Raw genomic sequence first — 24979 nt, 5'->3', positions numbered from 1 at the left:
ACATCCATGAGCAAGAAGCTCAGTCTTCGGAGTTCAAATGCTCTCCGGTTTGCATATGGAACATGTCCCTGTGCATGGCTTTTTCTTCTTGTTCATAAGTCTTCCTCATAATACTAGGATGGCAAAATGTCATAATTGCACTTAAGTGCTGGCCATTCTGAATCTGGTTTTGTAATTGTCCAGTGTCCATGTGGTTAGAAGGAAGCTTTATTTTCCTCAAGGGATAAAAGTGATAGAAGTATTGCCTTATTGCAAAGTAAACAACAGCTCTTCACATTCTAGATTCATAGAGGAGTCATTGTTAGCAAAGACCTTTTTCCTCTTCAAAAACACTAGCAATCGATCAAAGATTCAAGACTCAAGGTACTTAAATTTTTTTTTTTTGGTTCTTAAAACTGTAGGGAGAACAACTTTCCCATGTGAAGGGTGTGATGCCTGTACAAATGGGCTACTTCTTTAAACCCATGCAACAGCATTCTCATTCTACTGAAGGAGCCACTTTTAACCTCTTTAAGTGAAGGGCTTAGCACTACTTAGCTTCAGTGATTTCACCCAGGTGCAAGAACTCATGCTGTGCAGTATAATGAGAATGAGATATATAAACTGTAATCTTGGTCAGAATACAGGGGTATATTTTGTCCTTCCTAGTGAATGCAGCTTTTTTTCTTTAAATGTATGCATTAAAAACTTGCAACCTATTTCAAAGGTCTTTATTTAACTGAAAGCATAATGCATCACTGAGTGAAAATAGTAATGCTGGATAATTACTACAAACAAGCATGGAATGCAGCTCTAAAAAGCATACCTTTAGAAATTTGTCTCATGACATTCAACTGTTTGCATATTTCAAAGCTCAGTTGGTGTAATGCACAGTTATAAGAGATGGTTTAAGAGTTCAGGAAAGCAGTCTCTAGTATGTTTTTTCCATCACTGACTTTTTTCTTCATTGCAGGGCAAATATTCTTTGTATATCCAATGCCATTAGGTCCTTACTAGCACTGCTGTGGTCAGCAGTTTGTGAAAATTGGATATGGCTTGTCTACTTTGCTTTTAATGCCTTGCAAGCAACTAGAATGCAACAACACAAACTTGAGGGCTGAATGGCCAATCAGTATCCTTGATTTGTGGAGAATCCTCATGAAAATGTTAAATTTAGTAGAGGAAATGATAGGTAATTTGAAAGTGAATTTGTGTTCTCAAAGAGAGGTAGGTGGTAGTAACTGGAAGGGAGATGGGCAGGATTTGAGAGGTGTGTAGGCTGGTTATAAATCAAGGGTTGGGCTCAGGACTTTAGGCAACCCCACTCTTGTGTTACTGTGCTCTGTTCTCTTATGTTAAAATAACATAAAATCCTCTGATTTAGGAAGAAGGCAATCAGTGCCTTTGTTATTACTTCAAAAAGCTCCTTCAGTTTAATGTCAGCATTGTCAGTTTTCAATGCAGCACAGCTGCAGCTTATGGCTGTCATGCATGCTGAAAAGCAACTGATATTTTGGAGATCTTCATGTGAATAAGAGGGAAAACCACATATCTGAATGCTACCATGTGGCACTGCTGTGTTATTGTGATATTAGGTCAATTGCTTCTTGTATTATGAATTCAGTATCTTTGCATAGCGATGTGAAAAAGTGGTGCTTTGGTTTTGACCAAGAAGCTGTATGTTTGATATCAGAGCACACTTAAATTAGAAGGTATGTAACAATGCTGTAAAGCACTGCTCTTTTTTCTTCCATAGAATTGGTGTCTGGATCATTAAAAAAAATCTTGAATTCATTTATGCAAACATTTCTAGGCAAAGCCAGTAAGGGGATTCTTTGCCCTTGCCAGAAAGCCAGATGTACTGGAGGAACCCACAAAAATCTTGCTTGCTTTACTTCAGCTGACTGCATGGGAAAGACAGCGTGAGCTGCTCTGTGCTGCTTTGCAAATGTGTGATTTGGAGAAGGACTTTGAGGACTTCTACCTTCCTGAATAACAAAAAAAAAAAATTATATTGTCAGAATTTTTTTTCTGGATGGTTAAGTCTCAGTATCTTTACCAGAATGGCTATACCTGCTATAAAACTTGAATACAAAACATTTGATGTTTTAAGTCTGTGTATTTTTAATAAACACAGTGGCATTGAAAGAACCAATACACAGTGATGTAATAAATGTAGGATTATTTGGTGTGGGATTATAAAGTCACCTGGCATTTACTTGTTAGAACGTGCCTAGAGTTCTCATGATTGTAAAAGCTCTACTTAACAACTTAAAAAACAAAGATTAATCTACAGGTGGAGGAGTGTGAAACTCCACTTGTGGACAACTGGAGAGTCAGGTGGCAGTGAGCATGATTTTCTCACTGAGGTTTCATGCAATGTTAGCGCAGCTGTTAAGCGGTGAAGTGAACGTGTTGGAGAACTTCTTATGTGTGTCCTTGCGTTCAGGAGAATTTGAGAAAATGTTCATTGTTTGCTGAATGCTTGCAATAAACTTCCTTCAAACTTCCTTCATTTCTGTTGGCTTCTCAGTGTGTTGACTTCAGAAGCTGAAATCCACAGCTTTTCATCCTCCCCAGTATCTCCTCCTGTTCCTTCACAATGAAGTGGGGAAAAGGAGAATTACAAGAATTTCCTGAGCAGAGCAATTCCCAGTAATAATTTTCCAATGTGTATTGGTTTCAGTAATCAAAATGGACTAAAACCCATTTGATTGCAAATACAGAGGTGGCCGTGCATAATCCTTGTTACTAATTACTAAAATATCTGACATCATATAATATGCAGTGTGCATATTAGGGGTACCAAAATGGTGGTGCCTCACCTACAGCTTGCATTACATATTTAACAACTTGCATTTGCATATTTTTAATCAAATATAAATGTACTCAGAACATTTGCTTGTACTTGTATCTGCCCTGACAGATGGTTAGGAATTGCTCACTGCCTGAGTACAGCAGCAAGCAGAACCTTTGATCAGGAGTTGATCAGTGCTGCTTGCAATCAGCATTTCCTGAGCAGGGTGGCAAACCAATGATGCATGTGATTTGATAGGCCACATGTTTTGGTTGTAGTGCATTGCAGTTGGATAGCAAACTTACCTGGTGTGAGTGGCACTCTGAAGTGGCACTGCTACCAGTAAAAAAATAAATTGATCTGAGTATGTTATGCAAGGAATACTAATACTTCAAAAATGTTTGCAGTAACTAGTCAAGCTTTCTGTCCCAGCTGTTTGTAATTTTATTCCCTGTTTAAGCATCACGTACATAACCCTCAGGTAAATGCAATGAGGCTGTAAAATACTGTGTGTGTGGGATGTATGCAGTTCTTGGTTCAGAAGATGTTTGCTATTGGTATAGATGCTTTTCAAAGTTGAGCTGTAAGAGCTCATTCAAGGTTCTTTAGGAGTGTCTTGAGATGAATTTGGTGTTACAAGTATGTGGGCACTGACTGTTGCAAGAGCAGTTCAGTAGCTACAGTACATTAGTACAATACAGTACGGTAGCTACTGCTCAGCAGTGTTGCAGATTGGATTCCCTGTTTGCCCCCATGGGGCAAAGAATGCATCATTATTTATTAAATGCCATGCAGATTTTTTGCATTCTGCATGAATTTTTTAATAGTGATTACACAACTGAACAAATATTCTATATACTGCATTCACTGTTCAGGAACTTGATTGTTTTAAACTATTTCAAATTAGAATGGCCTTGGCGTTAATGCTGTTTTATACAAGTAAACTTAAAAGGAGAGATTAAAAGGAGATTCAGTATATCCTTAAATGTCATTAATTCTAGACTTCTCAAAAAAAAAAAAAAAGCATGGAGGAAAAAAAGGCAGTTGTGCTGTTGTAAAAGATCTGCAAAGCAGGTGAAATTCTTGGTCTCTTAGTAAAGTGGATCTGACCTGCATTTACTAAAGGCCCTGAAGTTATCTTCAGGATAAAATTTCATAATGTATTTCAAGAGTAAAATTTAGTCTTTAGAGAAACCAGTGGCACAATTACCATTAAGATCTCTACAGTGGGATTTCTGTTTTACAGGTTTGTCTGAATGTAATTCAATGTATCACCAATGCAGAAACTGTACTTTACTAGAAGTGAAAAATGGAAAATTAATAGAAATAAATGTGTACTGAAGAAATGACCTAGATTTTAACCATCAAGATCAGGTACCATCTGGGAAGTATGGAGGCTGTGTAGTTAGAGCCCTCTATGCCACGCACTGTTTCTAATCAGGCAGGCCTCATTGCCCATGTAGCAACTCTTGTGCCTGGACTTATTTTCAAAATCAGAAAATTTAAGAATTGGTCTGAAATGATGTCTACTGAAGTATGACTAGCACTGATAGAATCTGTTTAGCTTATTGTAATGTCAACTTCCCAATTCACTCCTTTGTAGATACTGGGCAAAATGAACATTTTGAGTGAACATTTATGATAGCTTGATGCGTGTTCCAACCCAGAAGAGTTCTAGCCAACTCCAGTGTGAAAGATGTGTTAAATTGCATACATTCACATTTGGATTGTGCTAAGATCTCTTCCCTGATTGTACCCTGCAGGGATTAGTTGAAGATACCTATACCCTTGCCTGGAAATAAATTAAGTTCAATCTGGTGACCCTGATCATCAGTCTTGTGCTTGTGTTAAGGCCCAGATGGTAGGGGAGGCTGTTTTTGGAGGCAGAGGAGATGATAGGAGCGGACACTTCTCATCCTCTGAATCTTCATGGTTTTAACACTCCGCTTAGCATTGAATAGAAACAATTTGGATATAGAAAAGTGGAAAACAAGGGAAGAAGTAATTTGCTTGCATTCACATTAATCGCTGTCTAAAATAAGCTTGTTGCCATTGCCACTTCAAATAATTAAAAATGAGGAGCAAAGAGTGGAAATATTTCCTTACCATTCGTATGCCCTGCAGATTGTTTACATTGTGGATGTAAGAACATTTTGTTCTCATGTTCAGGGCTGTTCCTGAAGGCCTGCAGTGATTATTGCTAGAATCTATCAGTTTATTTTCAAATTGGGGCCCATCCTGATCAGAATTTTGCTTAACCATCAATACAATAAATGTTACAAATATGGCAGTATTCTAAGAAATCAAGAAAAAAAAAAAATGCTCATTATGCAGGGGCTCTGCCCCTAGAAGCAGTGTGCAGACAGGTTACTCATTGCCTACTGAATAAGATTACCTAGAGTTGCAGTGCTGGCATCATTCTCAGGCACATTCCGAGAAGTCACACCATCCTTTTCGCAGAAGGGAGAGATGCAAAGAGCAGGCGTGCCTTGGAGAACTGCATTCAGCTGCCCAGCCTGCCGTCGTGTCACTCAGGCACTGAATCAAACCTGCTTCTGTGAAGCGATGCTCCCCCCTCCTCGGTGTGCAGAGATGGTGCCATTGAAGATCCAAATGTCTCAGTACTTTAAAGCAGGAAAGCACAACAAGATGGTACATTCCTGCTTTTTAACATTATGCTTTACTGACGTAACAAATATTTCATCCAGTTACATAGAATTCATCTGGAGAATATGTTTCTTGTAATTTTACCTTGCCTTTAGTCACCTGTAGTATTCACTGATGTCTGTACTCTGTGGGTTCTTATGACTCCCTGAAGGTCTGCTACTCAGTGGAAAGCTTTTCAGAGCTTTTAGGCTGCCTGCCATGGAGGCAGGAGTGAGCTAGGGATCCATGTGTGTGCTTCATGCTGCTTGACTGGGGGTGCTGTGAATCAGTATATGTCACACTGTGGAGGAAATACCCATGCAAGCCTGGAGAATTCAAATGCTTCACATGTCCAGAGGTCCCAGCTGAGATGAGTTTTCATATCCATTCCTGGAGTTCAAGCTAGTGAGGTGCTGGGCAACCAGGGGCTTGTAGACTAATTTCCATGCTATTAAGAAATATAGGAAAGTATTTAACAATATTTATTTCTACGTTTTGAACCTGAATTAAAAAAACAAAAAATTACTATAATTTGTTTTATTCTAAAGCATAGAACAGTATTTTCCACCTGAATTTTGTATTTCCTGCAGAACAGAGATGTTGTCTGATGATCTGCTTTGGTGCAGCTTTACCTAAATTGTAAAAAGGATCCATTGTCATAGGAAACCTTTTTAATCCAATTCAAACTGAGGTTTGGCGAAGCCAACGTTCTCTATAGTTCTGAGTTCAAATTTGCTTTGTTTATTATTCTTCAGACAGAAGAAAATATGAAAGTTCTCTCACAGAGACATTAATTACAATTGATACAATCTCACTGTCATAAACCATAAGGTATTTTCCTACTGATTAAGGTATTATGTGTCTTTCATCCCACAGGAAACGTTACTTTCCTTTGTTCATTATCTCCTGCAAGATGATGAGTTCTAATAAGGAGGAGGTCACTTTGGGCGCTTTTCTCCAGTATATTGAAGATATGGGGATGAAGGCCTACGATGGCTTGGTTATACAGAATGCATCAGACATTGCTCGAGAGAATGATCGCATGAGGAATGAAACAAACCTGGCTTACTTGAAAGAAAAGAGCGAAAAACGCCGAAAACAAGAAGAAGCAATAAAACGGTAAATATTTTAATGACAAGATCAGTGGTCTGGCAGAGTGAATGAACAGCAAAAGGTTCATAATGTCATCAGTTGTAAAAATGTGTGGATGAGTTGACTTCCAGCCACTTCCTGGTAAAAGCAGTGTAGCCTGTTGGCCAGTTTCAGGCTGCTAATTGCATATTTATTATATTGTGTAGAGGCGGTGTTGAATGGCTCTCCTCAATAGGAGAGAGTTCCCATCAAAATGCACTAGATTTAAGCATGTGTGGCATCTTCAGCAGGAGTGATTTGTAACAAAAAGTTTAGGTATCTGGAACAGTTGTTAGATGGACAATGTCTACTTTGTTCAAAGGTGTACCGCTGCAAGATAAGGCAGCCTCATAGGTGAAAACAGATTCTCTTTGGGTTGATATTTCAAATTTGGTAAATTTTCAAAGCTCTCTAACTGCTATCTATAAAAAAAAAAAAAAAAAAAGTCACGTTACTTCCTCACCATTTCTTCACCATTCTTCCCTCTCTGAAGTAAAAAAAAATAAAGAAATTCTGCAATTTACTTAAAAGAAAATGGATATTGCACCTGGTGGGCTCAACCCTATAATGACTTTTCTTGAATAAGTCAATTGATTTTAATTGACAGCTAATGAGAGGGGCACTCACATGACCTGATGTCTTGTGCCAGTGGATAGCAACAAAATCTGCAGCCATTTAGACATGAAAAAAGGGGTTAGCATGATGAATTTATATCTCTACATGGAGATACCTGTATATAAAGACATGTGTATATATATGAGTGCACATATGCATAAAAATTTGAGTTGTCTTGAGGAGACAGACACATATTATTGTGTAATAAAGATAAATCATCCATATATGCACTAAACTTTTATATGCAAATGAATGGCTTGGGCTCAAACTGATAGGAGGCCCTTTGAATTTTTTTCCCTCAGCGTGAATCTTCCATATTTCAGTTTGAATGATTAAATTTTATGCCATATCTTGGGTACTGTACATGCAGGTATAACAGACATGCTGTGCTGTGAACACTCTATCAATGCCTCAGTAGTCTGGTAATTCTGATGAAATGTTTAAAAGAGAGGCACATACAGTTTGATGGGGGAAGGAGAAGCACCGTGAAACAAAATTGTGGCTGCTTTACATTTCAGGACATAGAATTTTCTAGGTTTTCACTATTTTGGATTCTGTAGAGGACATAAGACTAATGTGTAATTAAAGTGAATAATGAGAGCTAATGCAATGTTTGTTTTGGTGTCTTCAGGATTAGTTATCTTGTCACTTCATTCCTGGTGATGTTTAGAGGGATTCAAACTATTGAAGAGTCAAAGGCATAGGTAGCTTTTAGTAGGATGCTAAGCATGACTTAGTGAGGAAAAGCATTTTTCTTAGCAGCAAATTAATGTAAGTTCTTTGGTTGTTTTTTTTTTGTTTTGATTTATGCAGGTTTTATGTATTTTGTACAATTCTTGCTATTCTTGTTTTGTGTTCCTAGGAGCAAGAACTGGAATGTTTGTGTTAAATATGAATGCCTTTAGCAGTTAAAAGAAAAATCGTTTGTATCAATTTCCTTCTCTATCTTTTGTCTGCTACACAATTACATAAATTTCAAAATTTCCAAGAGGAAAGAGTAGGGTCTGATGGAAGGGGGATTTAAGATGCAGTTACATGAAGGAGAGGAAAGATTTTAATTTCTCTCCTACGAAACAAAAGTGCTTGTCTGCTGTCAATAAACTGGTGTTTTAAAGCAGTGAGATGAAGAGCACCTTCTCCTTGTAAACAGTTGGCTCTTCTCCACTGAAGAAAATAAATTCCAATTAAAATTTCAAATATTTTGAATGTTATTAAAATGTCACTTTTCAGTGAATTTATAGTTGCTGGAAGAATAAGTTCCCTAGTCCTTGTGCTGGCAACTTCATTTGATAAGGTAGAACAGTCAGTGTGTACAGATTTATTTAGTTTGGACCTACCTGGTTCTCTTTATCCCTGTAGCTAAGCTTCTCTATACCTAATTTGAATGGTGGCAGTAATATTTCCTAAATTGTAGTTGCTTTATGTAGTTTTTTTCAATTGATCTTGGCAAAGTTATTTGAGGAAGAGGTCTGAATAAATGTTGATGATTCAGGCCAAGTTTTGAAATTTCTTGTTCATGTTGAATTGAAATTCTTGAGAACAAAGCTCTACTCCCCAGATACCGTGTCAGGAAACAAGGAAGATTCCCAACAATACAATGGGTTCTCTGAAGAACAGCATGTGTGTGTACACATACGTGAGTGAGATTTGGAGGCACCAGCATTTCTCGGCTGTAGCACTGTTCTGTGGGAAACCATGTGTGTGGTGGTACCCTCCATTCCCTTCCCTCTTGGCCTATCTCAGTATCATTGAGATATAGGGCAATGCCCTTCTAAGAAAACAAGTAGGAAATCACCCTAGGAAATCTCAGAAAATGTTATCTGTATCCTTTTTTCTGTCTATTCCGGGTGTAAAGTTGGGAAGGAGGAGGAGATATTCAGGATCAACTCTTGATTAGTAAAACTAAAAGCAATAACAGATCCAGGAAAAATATCTGATTTGAGTAAAGGAACAATGATGTCATAACATCACTTAGGCTGATGGCAGTTAAGTCTGCTCCCTGTAGTAATCTTCACATGGGCATCCAAGGCCCTGTCTATTGAAAAACAGCAGTCAAAAAAGGTAAAGTAGGATTATTGTTTACTTCTTTGTTCTGTAATATTTCCCTTATGTTTTAACCTTATCTTGGTGGGTATTTATATTCTCCCTAATTCCTGATAGTGTGGCCTAGATAGCAGTTAGTGCACATGTGCAGTGATAACTGTGCTAACAGTCCAGAGACTGTCAACAACCGAAAACAATCTCTGTAGCAACCAGGGACATCCCCTGGGACTTACAGCAGGTAGATTCTGAACAGGGACGAAGGGTGTCCAACAAACACAGAATAAAGAAATCACCCCTTTTGCCTCCAAGAATGAAAATAAAGCAGCTGAAAGTCTTTGGCACCTACTGTAAATTGCATTAGTCTGATTATTTAATTTTTGATAAGCTATTCAATTTCAGTGTTCAGATGCTCTTTGAGAAGTAGATATTCATGTATATTAACAAATTAATGAGCACTTTATTATCTAATACAGTGCTGGTATTCACATAAATACTATTTTGAAGAAGCTGTCATTTACCTGAAACAGCTGATAACCAATGCTGCATGACTTAAAAGTTCACTGAAATGTATTAGTTTTAGCAGTTTAGAAACAAGATCTGAAAAATGACCTTTAAAAAAAAAATGTTATTTTGTATTTTGCCACACTGAGAATATGTTGTTGTGCTGTGCTTCTTCAGTAGCACTGCTGCACTTGTAGTGTGATTGCTGTTTCATTCTGTGTGGTTCTGATAGGTTAATTGTGGGGAAAAATGTATGGATCTAATGTAAATTGAGGGGGATAAAGTATGCATCGTATTGGATTGTGAAAACAAGCAACTGGGCTTTGTCTGATCTTGCTGGGCTGAGTCAGCTGATCTGATCTGAATTTCTGACCTAATTTTAGTAGAGTACTTAGCGATCATGCAGAGAAATTAAGGTTAACGTGCTGATCAGTGGCTGAGAGAAAGCCACAGTAAATGTTAGTATATTTATTTTAAGCCTAATTTTTAGACCCTCCTTTGTCTTCCTTTTATTTGTCTGGTCTCACTTCATCGTTGTCTGTTCAGGGGTCTGTGTCCAGACCAAAAAAACATACTGGTATATTGCCCACAAGCTTATAAATTGCAAATAAATTATGAAGCAGCATTATTTTCACTGGGAATAAGTAGCAGTAATTTGAGACGTACACATGTGATGATACAATATCTGCCATAGGCAGTATTTCTGCGAACAGAAGCTAGATTAGCCTCTGCTGTTCTGGGTGCCAGAGAAAAGGTGGGTATTTTGACTTTACATAGGTTACTGTGAGCAGTTGCTTTCTTACTCATACATAAATATGCAATTTCAGTAGGTACATTACATTTGTTATATTGATGTCTTATGTGGATGCTTCATTGGTGGCTTTTAAAATAGTATTAGGAAATAATGAACCCTAGCTCCTCCTCTTCCTCCTCCTCTTTCTCTCACAGCTGAGACACATTGCATTAATTATAGGGAGTGGCTGGGGCTGCAGAGTTTCATAGGAGATTCATGCTTTGAAAGTTTGTCCTTTAGTTTTTGGGCATCATTTAAGCTACTGTTTCTATCAGGAATGTTGTTTTGATTTGTAGTATCACGAAGATATGACTGATGTGTACAGCTGATGGTGTCAGTAGGCATGCACTTCTAACTGCCAACTCCTAGGCTTTGCCACCAAAGTATGTTTTTCTGCTTCTAATGGTTTCCCCTGTTCTAGCTCATTCCTAGCACCTAAATGGCTCTGCAGAAAGCTTTGTTTCTGCTTGTTGTGGGTAGTATCCAGACAGATGCTGTCAAGAGGAGGAGCTTTTAGGAGCACTGTTTTGTGCTAAAGCTAGCAGAAATGGGCCAGCCAGCCAGTAGCAGAGTTAAGCTCTTGTAATGAAGATGGGATTGTAATGAACAGCTGTCATCCTAACCTCTCTTTCCTATGGCAAACCAAATAACGAAGACTGACACATCAACAAAAGTAAGATATTTTTCTCTTGCTGTTTTCTTCTTTATTTTTTTTTTCTTTTTTAGGATGGTAGAGGCAATGAAGTTCAGGTATTATCCATCTGTAGTTTTAAGTAGTTTCTGTCCTTAGGTTCTTTCATAAAAAAGATGTAAGATATGTGCCCTTGAGCTAAAACTTAAGTTTTAAGTGAGAGTGACAGCAAGCAAGTATAAATATGTTTCTGAGTATGGGATTATTCACTGCCGAAAGATCTTTCAGCTGGGGAAACGTGTGTGATCTTAGGGCATTTTTAAGTCTTTCTACCAAAAGGCTGCTATCAAAATACAAAATAACCTAAGGAAAATAATGCCATAATGAACTTACAATAACGTTTACGATAACGTTAATTTCATAAAAAGGTTTGGAACTCAGAAAAATACTTCAGGCAAGCAGTGCTTAACATACTGATTATTTTTTTTTCTCTGAATGTTTGTAGTTGAAATTTTGCTTTGTGAACTAGACATTTTTAAGTTGGGAATTTTTGCTTCCAGCCAGATCCCAAGGAAGATATGGATGAGGTCAATAAGTATTTTTTGATTGTTGTGAGGGATTGGGATAAAATATCTGCAAGCACATCATCGAGATGTTACAAGTTACTAGCTTTTGAATATGTTGTTATTGGTTTGATGTGGTGGTGTGGAGGGTTTTTTTTGGGGGGGTGGGTGGGAGAGGGACTGGTAAATCTTTTGTTTGCTTTGTTTTTAACTAAGATTTATTCCATGGATGTAGCTTTTGGATATGAGGTCAGTAGCGCATGCCTTCTTAATCCAAGCATATGTATGTAGCAGTGCTTCTGTTTTCTTCTTCCTCCTTGCATGCTGCGTGCTGATTTTATGCTGGATTAAGGATTGCTTTATGGATGAGGTGTGAAAGAGACTAAGTTTAGTATGTTTTCAACACCTTTTTTCTTATTAAAATGGTCTCTTTTGAAGTTGAGTTGATGTAGAAAGGGTAGAATTGACAGTGTTTTCATCAAGAATAAGTAAAACGGTTGTGCAGTCAGTGACCTCCAAATGTATTTTTGTTGCATCTATAAGCAAACAGATGTGAAGATCTAGCCAACAAATCCTCCCTTCCAAATGTTTGTATCCATATGGCTGTCTGTATTATTGCCACAGAAAATAAAACAACAGGCACAATGCAAACTACATTTTATTACTGTTGCTGTTGTTCTGAGTAGTTTGATTTTAGGACAGTCATACAACAAATGTTACATAAAATGAACTTAAGTGGCTGATAGCCTGCTTGGTAATCCCAAACACCAAAAAAAAAAAATATATATATATATATATATATTTATATATAAATGTATAAAATGATCAGTTTTGTATCTAAATCTTGATATTATTTTCAGTAGATCATGATTTTAGGGCTTCTACATATACCTTTTTGTGGTTTTCAGAAAAGTACAAGATCTCTTCCCCTTCATCACTTCATAAATTGCTGAAGCACGTGCTGGTCCACTGTGTAAGTGGGCATGTTGTGGCTCCTGATTCATTTGCTGTTTTTATAAGCATAATTGGAAGCTTGGGGTCACAGGGAGCCCAGAGGACTTACACACAGGTTACAGAGCCCTTTCCTTGTTAGAATCCAGTGTAAGTATAATATGCTGTTGCTGTTTGTAGGCTGTCTGGCCACTGGTGTACAGGAGCGAGCTGGCCGTGGTTGAGCTCCATCGTGGTGGATGTTTAGACACAACTTGCAGCCCGTGTGCTCTCAGCAGCCTGAATCACTACAGAGAAGGTCTGATGCACCCCTGGGATTTGGCTCTTTAGGTGCCATTGCTGGAAGATGCTGTGTGGTGCATAATGTACAGTTTAGGCTGTTGTTCCTAACCTATCTTTGTTTCTAGTTTCCTCACTATCTCCTTATTATGCTTCAGTGATACAATATGACTGTAATTTTAACTTGGAAGTTAAAATTGCCCAGCATTGCCTCTTACCAACCCCTCCTTAGCAAGGCAGAAATGCGTGTAGAGCTGTTCAGTAAACGTTCCATGCAAGTTTTTGCTGTTCTAATGGTGCCACTATTCATCATTGGAGTTAAGCGTTTGCTTTGAAAGTGTTTTCAAATACAATATGAAATTGCATAGAGAAAGTAAGGGCAGAAAAAAACCCACAACTGCTGTTGTGAAGACTGTATTTAAAAAAAAAAAAAAAAAAAAAAAAGCAAGACCATTTTGAAGCATTCACAAGTAGTCTTTATAATTAATCTAGGTTGGACTTAATTAAAGAAGAAATACGTTTAGCACAACAGCACAACTGATTCATGTTATACCAGCAAAGCCTAGCCCAGGACTGCTGGCAGAATTGAAGCATTGATCTGTTCTAGCTCATTCAAGGCTTCCAGTAACCACAACGTACTCCAAGCTGCAATTCAGTGGTACCTGACAAGTGGTATTGTTAGCCATGACCTGAATGATGAATTCACTGATTCTCGTACAGAAGACATGCAGAAAGTACCCATGACCCATTAGCAGCAAAATTGCAGCTAGCCACACTCTCAGACACTTACAGAAACACATTCATCCACATGCATGTAGCATGTCATGCCACAGCTGTCTCTAATGAACACCTGTCAGACAACACAGAAGAGCTGAGTATCTGTGCTAGCACTAGAGTAACATGACTGATTCCTTCAGTACCTACGGGAAAACCTATTGTTTAACAAAAGCTGTTCATGAAGTTGAAGAAAAATATGTGCTTTCAGCAAAACAGCTCTGTCCTCTGCTTCTTACAGTGCCATAAATCACAGCTGCATTTTGCTATTGTTAATGATAATACAGATTACTCCATACCCCACCCAGCTGGCAGGCATTTGTTGCCATTGCCTGTTCTCCTTCTCAGCACCCTTCTGACAGGCTACATATGCTTCTTATTTATTCATTCTCCTCCACATGAAAACACAAACATGCTATGGTGCTTGACAATTTAATCCAAATCTTTATTTATTTTTTTTTTAGCCTGAAGAAGAGAGTAGTCCCCTGGGTAAGCCCCAGGATTTCAGTACAGACTGCCTCTGCAACAGGAGCATTGGCTGATGGACATTCTGTTGCTGAGCTGTGCTAGATCTGTGGCTAAAATTCATATGAAAATAGGAATGTGCATGTGCACTAGTTAGACTTCTGTGTGCTTGGATTTAAATGGGAGGAAGAGGAGATTTAGAGAAGTAGATTGCAGAGACGTTACTAGCTTTAGGTTTTACAGTTAATTTGATACTGTACTTATTTCTGGCTTTCTGCTCTAACGTCTCATGTAAGCCTAAGTGAAATCAATTTAAAAATATAATTTGAAAGTGTGGAAGTGTCCATGACACATGAATGGCACTCAGCAATACCTTCTGGTGTGAGTGATGTGGGGACAGCCCCACTGGACTCCGGCACTGCTGGGAGCCTGCAGATGGGGCAGGTGAGATGTTTTGGTCCCATAGAGGGCAGTCTAAGTGGAGTTGTTCCTTAATCTGTTGTTAGCAGTACCCAGGAATCCCAAATGGAAACTAAATTCCTCTGTACCCAACGCTGAGTGCACCAGGACCCAAGTCAAAAGGAACCCAACCAGAGACTAAGGGGACAGCTGAAGAGTTAGGGGACTGCTCGCTTCCTTCCCTGTATTAGTACAGCACAGACTAAACTGAAGTGTATCTGTGGTGGCTGTGATGAATTACATCCAGCAGTACACTCCAAAAGCTGGAGAGAGAAAGGCTTCCAACAGACATGAGCAGATGCTTCTGGAACATGTCAAGATTGAAGGGCCTCAGCCAGCCAAAACCAACACAGAAATACTCCTGCCAACAAGCGTGTTATATGACAAAATTGTAATATTTTAAAAGATCAGAAATGAGAGTAACTGCAGGGTTTACCATAAATTAGCAAAATTTACCTGTGTTTAATCCATCCCTGCTTTCAGTGGGTTATATAGGGCATATCTCGCCAGTAGATCCTCTGCTAGCTGAGGGCACTTTAGTTATTAAGTTGAGATCACATGTTAGGAGCCATTAAGTGAATTGCTTTGTACAGCCTTTCCCTGAATGCTAGGGCAAATGCAGTATTTCATACCCTTAGCTAATTTCATGCTGTAATTTAATTTCTGAAACATACTTTTAATTGAATCTTTAAGAACAAAAGGAAACTGCTGAGTCCTTTAGTACTGAAAAAAAAAAAAAAAGAAAAAAAAGATTGTTTAAAAATGTAGCCTGTCTAGAGAATAATCTTCTATAATTAAATGTAAAGTTTGTTTTGCTTCTCTGCATGCAGCTGTGGAGAAGCAAATTCCTGCTGTCTGCAGAAAGCTCAGGGCTGAAAGAGGTATTGGGGAGCATGAGAAGTTATGTAGTTTATTTTATGCCCCAGCCTTGTAAATCTGACAGAGAAAATCCTGCAGCCTTCCACAGTGTGCAGATCTGAATCAGGAAACAAAGAGAGGCTAATTAAAAAAATTAGACTGCTAACTCCAAAATCACATTAGTAGGAGCTCTGCCTAGTGATCTCATTTCTCTAATTTCTGGTAATGAGATGAACTTGAGAGATATGTCAGCAATTTTGTAATAAACAAAAAACAGTTGCATGACAAAATTGGTTATTTGCATCTTAAATATGCATCCAGTACTTTAGTGACTATATTTTGATATGATCTTCCATAAACAGAGATTCAGAATAGTTTCAATTAAAATCTATATACAATGTTATGCAATTTTGATATGAGGGAAACAGCTTGATTGTAACAATAGTGGTGTAGGTGTTCAAATTTATGCATATCAGATTAACAATCAACATTAAATGCAACCCACTCTAATGGAGAGGAAATCCTGGAGCACCACTTTGTGGTCTAGTGTTCAGATTCCTTTAAATCAGCGAGTGATTTGCAATGGAGATTTTCTTTTTTGTTGCTATTGGAGAGAAGGACACGATACGCAGCGGAAGTGAGATGCGTATGGGGATGCGAAGAATGGAAGGAGTGAGTAGCAGGAGGCCAAAGAGAAGGATCTGAACTTAACCTCTGAAGCCCAGACAGCTTATCTCCTAAGAAAGGGAAAGAACAAAGCAATATCTTGTGTTCTGCATGGTGGGAAGATTCTGTGCTTCCTCATGCCAGGAGGTAAAGACATGAGTGATGCTGTCGGTATTGAGAGCTGTGCTCTGTAAATGCCTGAAGAGTTTTGGAAATTGGTGTGGAAAGAGGGGAGGAATCCTTTTGACTTTACCTCAGATTCAGATTTTATTTGCTTTTCCTGTTGGAAGGAAGAACTCAGGGCAGTTTTCAATATAGGTTCACCCTTGTCAAGGCTTTCTATCATAAGCAAGGAAACAAAGGGCTGACTTTTAATAAAAATTCGGTTGTGTTGAGATCTGCCTACCTATACTTGATTGATGGCTTAGAGGCTCAAGTGCTTCATCTGTATGCCTAGACTCCTTGAAATGTTTTTCCTGAAAGCTTGTTCAGTGCTACACAAAATTATTTCAGAACATGGAAATCTTTTGTTCTAGAGCAGTAGCATATGTGAAAATCGCCTGAACATATGTTAAACACTGACACACTCAGGTCAAGTGTGCCAAAGGTCTTCTGGCACCATGGTGAGGTTCCCAGAAGTACAGGAATGGTGTACCTGCCTGGAACTGACCTCAGAACTGCTCCCTGACTGCTCCTACGAAAACAGTTGCCTTCCCAAAACCTGGCTTTGAGCTGCTAGTACCTTCACCCATATTCCCTTGCTGAATTAGAAATGAAGCCAGTGTGATGTTGGTTTTCATCATCCTGTTGTATTAGCAAGCTTCTTAAACTTGGTACCAGATATTAAAACTTAGAGACGTTGTCAATGTTAATGTCAGGAACATCTGTCACAGTAATCTCTCTTGTTTACCCACTGATAGTTTACTCCACTAGAAGATCAAGGACTGAATTTTAGAGCTGGTCGGATACATTCTTGTTTTTTGTTTTGTTTTTTTTCTGGAATAGTTATCCCCACTTTGCTCTACCAGTTAATGCCTGTGTTTTGATGGCTGAAGCCACCTGTATATTTAAATGAAAAAGCATACAGAAACTCATGCCTTACACTGGCAAATATACAGCTGCTTTTGAAGACAGAACTGATAGCTTGCTATCAGTTAGTTCATGCTAAATGACTACTGTGGTAAAAAGTTTTGATCAGTGTATCACAACTACCATTTAGCAGGTGTTAGAGATTGTTTCAAATTCACATCCCAACTGTTAGGTTAAGCCAAGTATGAATTCTGGGAAATCATATTCCTGCACTGTTAATCTCAATTCTGTTAAGTCTGTGATGAAGTAGATCAGAAACTGCATATGTACTTGCCATGGCAACCCCTGCATCACATGACATAAATGCTAGTTCAGCCAAAGAGCTTCATGGCTTATTAAACAGGCATGCACAGACCCATGCACACACCATTTTGCCATGTGACTGCTCAAGCCCTGGCAGTTTTCTGAAAGGAAGCTGTACTAGAATATCGTAGTGATTTCATCAGCACTGCTTTGCCAGCGTTCCTTCCTATACTCTTGGATTCTGTTGTGTGTAAAAACAAAACAAACAAACAAAAAAACAACTCACCAAGACTATTTTTATTTCATTGGAAAAATTGGTGTAAGAAGATGAAACAGTGGGTTTTGATTTAGTTATGTTATTCAGAAATTAAGGGTCTCTTTGCAGTTGGGAAAATATACTGCTTTTCTGAAAATATCTTCTGCAGTCACTTTCTGTGGACTTCTACTGTATTTTGGGAGTGAAGGAGGACAGAATAAAAATAACTAATCTATGTTAGTACTGACTATGCATTACTAAAATGTTTACCAGAAACCTCTGCTCCTTGCTCCTTCCTACCTCCTCTCGGAGACACGAGAGCAATGAGCTTTAATTCCTCTCCAGGAACATGCAGCCAGATAGAACTCAGCCAGTTCTAGTCACACAGGGCACTTGAGCAAATCAGAGCGACAGCAGTCTAACAAAGGGATGTTTGTGATGGGCAAGGAGAACCTAGATATGGGCTGGATTAAAGACAGCTGGAGTGGAGAGCTTGTCTGTCTGCACCTAAATGCCCCTGAAGGGAAAGAGAGTGCCAGAAATGCAAACTTTCCCCAGTTGCGTTGCTGCAGGGCAGGTACTGTGCATGCCAGGCTGGCGTCGTCATCTTCTCTGTGCCTATGAGCTGGTTTCGTGAGCAGAGTGGCTGCTGGAAAACTAATTGCTTACTGAAACAGTGTATTATGGAAGGGAATTCCTTTCTCATTCTGTTTTCCTTTCCTCTGTCAGATGCCTGACTGAAATTGTAGGGTTTCACTTTCTTGTTTAGTTGGAACCTGAGCTTTTGTAGCAAGAATTCATTTGAGCCATGGTGCTTCTCCAGGCACCTGACTAAAATGGAGGTCCACTCTGTGCAGCAGCACAGCGTTGTGCGAAGGTTACTGGCTATGTCTGTTGTGCAGCTGCAATGTAACAAGAGTTAAGAGACAAGTTCTCAGGTCTGTGTGCTGAAATTAATAGTTTTAGTGATTCATGATGTTGCTTTGGGACTTAAGGAAAATCTATTTTCAATTTCCAGGTCCAGTCAGTTGAATTTTCTCTTCATTTTCCAAGTAGTCAGTCAAGGTGCAAGTGCATGTAATCAGTGCTACTCGTGAGTGGCTGTTGTCTTCTTGCATTCTGTTTCATATGAGTTTATTGTTTGGTTACCATTTCGGAGATGAGCCACAACAGGGGAACAGTAGCGTAGTCTGAGAGTTAATTTGGAGGTACTTGTACACAAACTGACCTTTAAGCAGAGAAGCAGTGTTATGTGTGTTGAGAGATACAGATGAGGAAGGTGCTGTCTTCTGTAGTGTGTGCATTTCTGCCAGTGAGCGTAGACAATTTCTAATGCAAAATCCACCTTTGAGTAAGGAGATGTTTTAAAGTGTGGTGTCATAAAGAAGTCTTTTGGCAGGATAGGGTATTTTAGGTTATAGTTTCAATTGCATTTTATGACAGTATTGATCTTTTTTAAGATGTGCAAGAACTACTTAGTTATTAATAGCTACTCTAATATTATTAAGAGGGAAAGAGAACTTAAAGATCATGGATTTTGCAAGAAGGCACTAAAAAAAAGGCTCTGTCTGCTCCACTGAAATGTCCTAGGTCTGCAGAATGAAGCAGTGACAGTAATATTTCCCCTTTGTGCGCAGACAAAGAACAGGCATTCTAAAATTCCTTTGTGCCTACAAGTGGGACTGCATTCTCAGAAGAGGATGCCAAAATTGGAGCTTTTCTGAAAAACTGGCCCAAGCCCCCCTATATCAGAATTTCAATGTTCTGTTGTTAAAGCTAAACAACTGGGAGGTTTTGCTGTCTAAAGGATTATTTAAACCACATAGGTTTCAATATTGTGTTTGCTTGCAGTTATAGCATTGGAAAAAGGCTATTTAGTCTCATGACAAAATATTTTGACTGGCCTCTTCCTAGTTACTCGTTTGTTTGTGCTTGCTGTATGCTCATTGTGAATTGTCTTCCCAAGGGATTACGAAGAGCAGTAGCTTTCACTAACAGGACTTTCCTGTCATGTAATGATGGGCTCATCTGGGAGATTCTGTGCAAGGGGTTTGCCAGGCTGGGTGTAAAATTTGTGGAAATTGTGCCATTACCAGGATATATCAGGAAAAAAAGCCCAATAACTTCATTGCAAGACAGTTCTGGTTGCTAAGAGACAGCATGTAATTATCTGCCAACATGTTTACCATTCCCAAACACTTAGAAGGGTGAGAGCTATGGACTGCCCAAATACTAAGCTAAACGTGAAATAATCCAAAATGTGTTTTCTTATGAAATGCAGCTTTTTTTAAAAAGAACGTTTTAAAATGAAGCAAGAGCTTTAACTGTGACGTGTGATTTTTTTTTCTAAATGCATATCAGTTATTTTCATTTTCCTCTTGCTCTCTGAATCTACATACTCTCATTGCATGTATTTTTACTGATAATACAGAAAATACGAACACATGAAATGTATAGAACTGCACGATTTTTCAAGTAAAAGACTTTCAGCTTCACTTTCTTGAAAATACTACTTCATTAGTAGTTCAGTGTTCCTGCATTGTGATAACATTACTAATGTATTCTGATGTTGAATTAAGGTTGACCAGCATGAGTCATTGGTTCATTTTGCTTTTTTCCTAAAATATTGTGTTGCACTTGCAAAATGTTGATTTATTTTGCATGCAAAATGAGTCTGTGCTGCAAGGACATTTACATTTCTCTGTGTCACCCTGGCTGTTATGTAGACAGTACAAGATTTATGCCATCCTGAGCTATGCTTTTACTTGGTTTTAAGGGCATGCAACTGGTAAATGAGGCACCGACAGGAAAAGAAAAGCAGAGGTTTCTGCCTGTGTTTTCAGAATGGTAACATCTGCCTTTATTTTTTCTTTACTGAAAATCATTTTTAGCTAATGTGAAACTCTGGCTGTAAAACTGAAGAACTGACTATGATACTAAAACACTTTTGGCCAGCCTAACAGTAAACTGAAACCTGAATTTGTATTTTGTCAGTAGCCATGACAATGTATGCTAATAACATGTCTGTTCAGGCACGTTACTGTGTTGTGGGCGTTGTTCTGGGAAGCTGAGGGGAGAGCCTTGTTTGGCACTGAGCATCTTGTCCAGCAGAGACTCTGAATCCATCCTGGATTCAGGTCCATCCATTCACTGAAGTTCATCAGAATAGAAGAAAGAACATCTTTTCATCAAGCTCTAGCATGGCCAAAATAAAGGTTACTTCACCAGAAAAGTAGTCCCCAAACTTTTTTCTGGGGACTGAGGGGAGTAGATGCAGGTAACTTCTTGCCTTGTAACTACCTTTTCAAGGAAGCATTTCATGTCAGCATCCTTCTTACTCGTTCTCTGATCCTCGTGGCTGTCCAAGAAATCTTGGATAAGTTCTGATTAAACTCATCTTTCAAAGGCTGCATCAGAAACAACAGAGCTGCAGACGCCTTGGCCTGTTTCACATACGGTCATCCTTTTAACTTCCACTGGTAGCAATCCAGCAGTGGAACACAGTATTGGATAAACCGAAGGATTAAGTTTAAAACAGCACCTTCTGGCTACTCTGGAAAGCTCTCCTAGATCACATGAGCTCAGGAGGGACTTTCTAATGGTTGCTTCTTTTTTCTTTGGGGTCCAAGAGATTTGCTGTTTCCTCCAGTGTGTAGCTGATGGATAGGCAAAATGGCATGCTGCCATAACAAAAGCAGCTGAGACTTGGCTGCTGGAATCTAGGAAGGCAAAGCCTTGTCCCTGGCTGATGTTCTGACTGCAGCACCACCACTCACATACCGTGTTTGGATGCAGAAAGACTTAAGAGTAAGGATTCAATGAAGGAGTTTGCTGCTTTATTATTTTTTCTTAATAGAATGTTTTTGTTGTTTTTTTTTTCCAGTGATAAATGTAGTTGGGGGGGAAAAAAAAAAAAAAGAGCATTATTTAACTTGTATTCCTCTACTTATTTCAAGTTCTAGGTGTACAACTGTGAAGATGAAAAAAATTGTGTATCTTTTTCCATATATTTGTACAGCAATATAACTCTCATAGCTCTTTTTCTTCTTTTTGTATGTAGAATCACTTTAGGGTGCTCTTTGAGGACAAATTAAATGGAATGACAAAATGCACGAAGGAAGGTTGGTTATTTTTGACCTTCTTTGTTCCCTTCATTCAAATGAGGGACAGGAAAAGCTTTTTTCAGTCTTTATTTAATGGCAAGGTCATGATAAGTGTATATTTACTGTGGACCCCTCATATTATAAAGTGCTTTGTAAAATGTTGGGATAAACACTTCAATGATGTTGTTGACAATGAAAGAGATGATGGAATGCTTGTCTTGATGCTTCTTTGGAATGCAGCCTATCCTACATGATTTCTAATTTGCTCTCAGTAATTATAAAATCTTTACCCTAATCTTGCATTATGGAAATAGTACAGGTTAACCCTAATTATAGTGTTGCATGTCTTTGATGTTGAAATTCCTGGAATGGCCTGGAATGCTTTTTAATGTGTGTATGGTGAGTCTGGGGTTAAAACATACTATACCTATACTGGAAGCAAACAAACAAACCCCCACAAAACTGAACTACAGAAAGGAAACCAACAACAATAGGTGATCAAAGAAAAAAAAATAGTTTAAGGTGGGAATTTAAAGGTGGGGTATTTTTTTTTTTTTCCATCTGATGTGGTTTATTTTTGTGTAGCCTGTTGCATTTTGGTACTGTTAGAGTAAGAATGCTTATACAGGGGTCCTGATTCAGCTCCTATTCATTATTCATTTACACTCCAAGTGAATTGTTCAGTGCTTGCTGTTTGCTGTAAGCCATCATGTTGCTGGAGCTGTCAGGGACTGCAATAAGCAAAACAAAAGGTCATGGGCACTCCAGGTCTTTTAGCAGCGCTGCAGCAATCCTTCCATATAATTGCATAAGCAAGCAACAAATGCAGTACAATCGAGATTCCTTTCTCACCTCTGCACTGCATGATCATTAGTGGCTTCCCAGCATGTGGAGTTGTTCCACCCCAAGGGAGTTGAAATCCCACCTGAGAAGTTGTTCCTTCTACAGATTACGCATTTGCCAGCTGTTCCACGTCTCCTTCCTTTGAAGGTGTGACAGGCTGTGAAGGAACAAGCCGAGTGGCTGCTGACATTGCGTGCAGGCTCCCTGCATCCCGGTGTTCGCTCAGCAAATCATGAGCATTAAATTAAGGCAGCAGACCCCACACGCCATTTCACAGAAATGGTGTGTTAAACCCACTGCTGTCTGTACGTTTGGAGAGGTTACTTGTAAAATCACAATGCCTTTTGAAAGGATGTTCCCTGATTCACCTTCAGCCAAATTTTTTGTGGCTCTGTGGGGATGCTAGGAAAACTGGGTGCTAAGAGGAGGTTCCTTCTGCCTCGTGACTGCTGTGGAAAGCCCAGAGGTGAGCAGTGCCTGTGGTCTGGAGGGATGTGACAGTAACACCTTCCTTATGCCTCTGGCACCAGGGAGAAACTGGGCCAAGAGGAGCAGCTTGCACTTCTGATGTTAGTGAGCATAACAGGGACCTTGCTTCTCATTGTAGACTTCTTACAGCTTTCTCTAAACATTGGATGCCATCAAAGGCAGTGGGCTACAGCTAGACTTTGGGTCTGATCAGAAAGAACTGTTCCCATGTACCCATGTTTTGTACCATGTGAAACTCTTTTGTATACATTACTTTCAGATTCTTCGGCTAAACCAGCTAAAGAACAAAACATTCAGGAAATGAGGCTGTGTTGTTAACTGTCAAGCTTGAGCTAATTTCTTAAGCATTTTAAAATATTTCAGAATCAAACATTTTACATTAATCGTTATGTTCATGCACTCACTATGGTTGTTTTAGTTACTCCTTCTCTCCCAGATTCTTAGCAAGATCACTCAAAAATAATTATTTGCTTTAAAGACACTGTGATTGACAGGACTATTCCAAGTCTACAAAGTGTGATAGATAATTTCTACTCATATTCTCTTTGCAGACATGGGATTGATAGGCGAACTGTCACATTATAACCTTCAGTAATTAACCTATGAATGGGACATTAGTATTAGTTCTGAATAATTACTTGTTTTTTAAGCAAAGCTTTCACAGATAATAACATGGAAGGCCTTGAAAAGTTTGGTTTAAAAAGCTATTTGGAAACCAGTTGGTACCATTTAATACAAGAGATGGTTGAGTGATTTGTGGAAAATAAGGTTATCTGACAAATTCAGCCCATATTTCGGTTCATAAATCATTCATAAGCTGATCCTGATTTCCACAATGTATTCATTATTCATAAGTGCTCACTGAATAATTCGTGCAAACAAATTTCAGCCTATAGAGTACCCATGAGTTTTGTATTTGTTATTCTTATTGTGATCGTGGTGCTTGGCTCTGTTTTCTTATTGTATGCAGCTTTTAAATAGGAGAATAACATTGAACAGTTCCCAGAGCAAATGGAGTACCAGTCCTTTATAAGACAAAGAACATTTATGTCATGCTTTGTGATTGCTGTAAACACAACAGCACTGTTGAGTGTAGTTGCTTAGATCTTCAAACAGGAATCCACAAAGACACTGTTCAAGATGTCCATCCTGCCTAGTCTGCTGTGTGAATTGCATGTCCAAATTCCTATTGGCTTTCAGTTCCACACAGTTTTTTCCCAAGGTCTTCTCATGACTAATTGGCCCTTGCTTTCTTTTTCTATCTTTTTTAATCATTCAACAGAATTTTTGCATATATTTCTTAGATGCTTGTATCTTCATGAAAACTGTTATTCACACAATTTCCATGCTAGGAAATTGGGAAAGGGAAAAGAGGTATTCCTCTTTGAGGTTCTGAGAGAGATTGAAGTTCAGGCACCATTTAAATCCATTGATCTGTAGGGAAACAACTGGAAACAAGTTTTCTGTTTTCTCTTCATTACAGGGAATAGATGAGTTATCAAAATGAATTGACATAGTACTCCTTAAATAGCTGCTGTGATATAAATTTCAAGGCAACAGATCATTTTCAGTCATTTGTGTTAAGAAATATGGTGTGTCTCAGAGTGATACTGAATTGCTTTGTGAGGGGAAGCAGACTGTGGTAAAACTGCTAGTAATCGCTGATCATTTATTATCACTGCTTGTTTCTGGGGGCATCAGACATAATGTGCAGCAGGCATTTTGAGTGATAAGCAGACCCCATCTCTTGTGTATACACGCAGAGGTACACGTGGCAGAGCCCTGAAGTTACTAATATGCATCTT

The 24979-nt window shown here is 38.7% G+C and overlaps 1 protein-coding gene across 1 annotated transcript in view; it reads left to right on the top strand.

Annotated features, from left to right (window-relative positions):
* NYAP2 (neuronal tyrosine-phosphorylated phosphoinositide-3-kinase adaptor 2) overlaps positions 1-24979 on the top strand; it is a 125022-nt gene that overhangs the window by 1274 nt on the left and 98769 nt on the right. The window contains exon 3 of the mRNA XM_042820892.1: positions 6299-6541. Coding sequence (XP_042676826.1) covers positions 6299-6541 — 243 coding nt within the window. The remainder of the gene's footprint in view (positions 1-6298; positions 6542-24979) is intronic.

This window comes from Centrocercus urophasianus, unplaced genomic scaffold (genome assembly GCF_019232065.1).
Source record: "Centrocercus urophasianus isolate 14NV4802_14NV808 unplaced genomic scaffold, USGS_Curo_1.0 seq_19, whole genome shotgun sequence".
Classification (NCBI taxonomy): Eukaryota; Metazoa; Chordata; class Aves; order Galliformes; family Phasianidae; genus Centrocercus; species Centrocercus urophasianus.
This window is presented reverse-complemented; position numbering and strand designations above follow the sequence as displayed.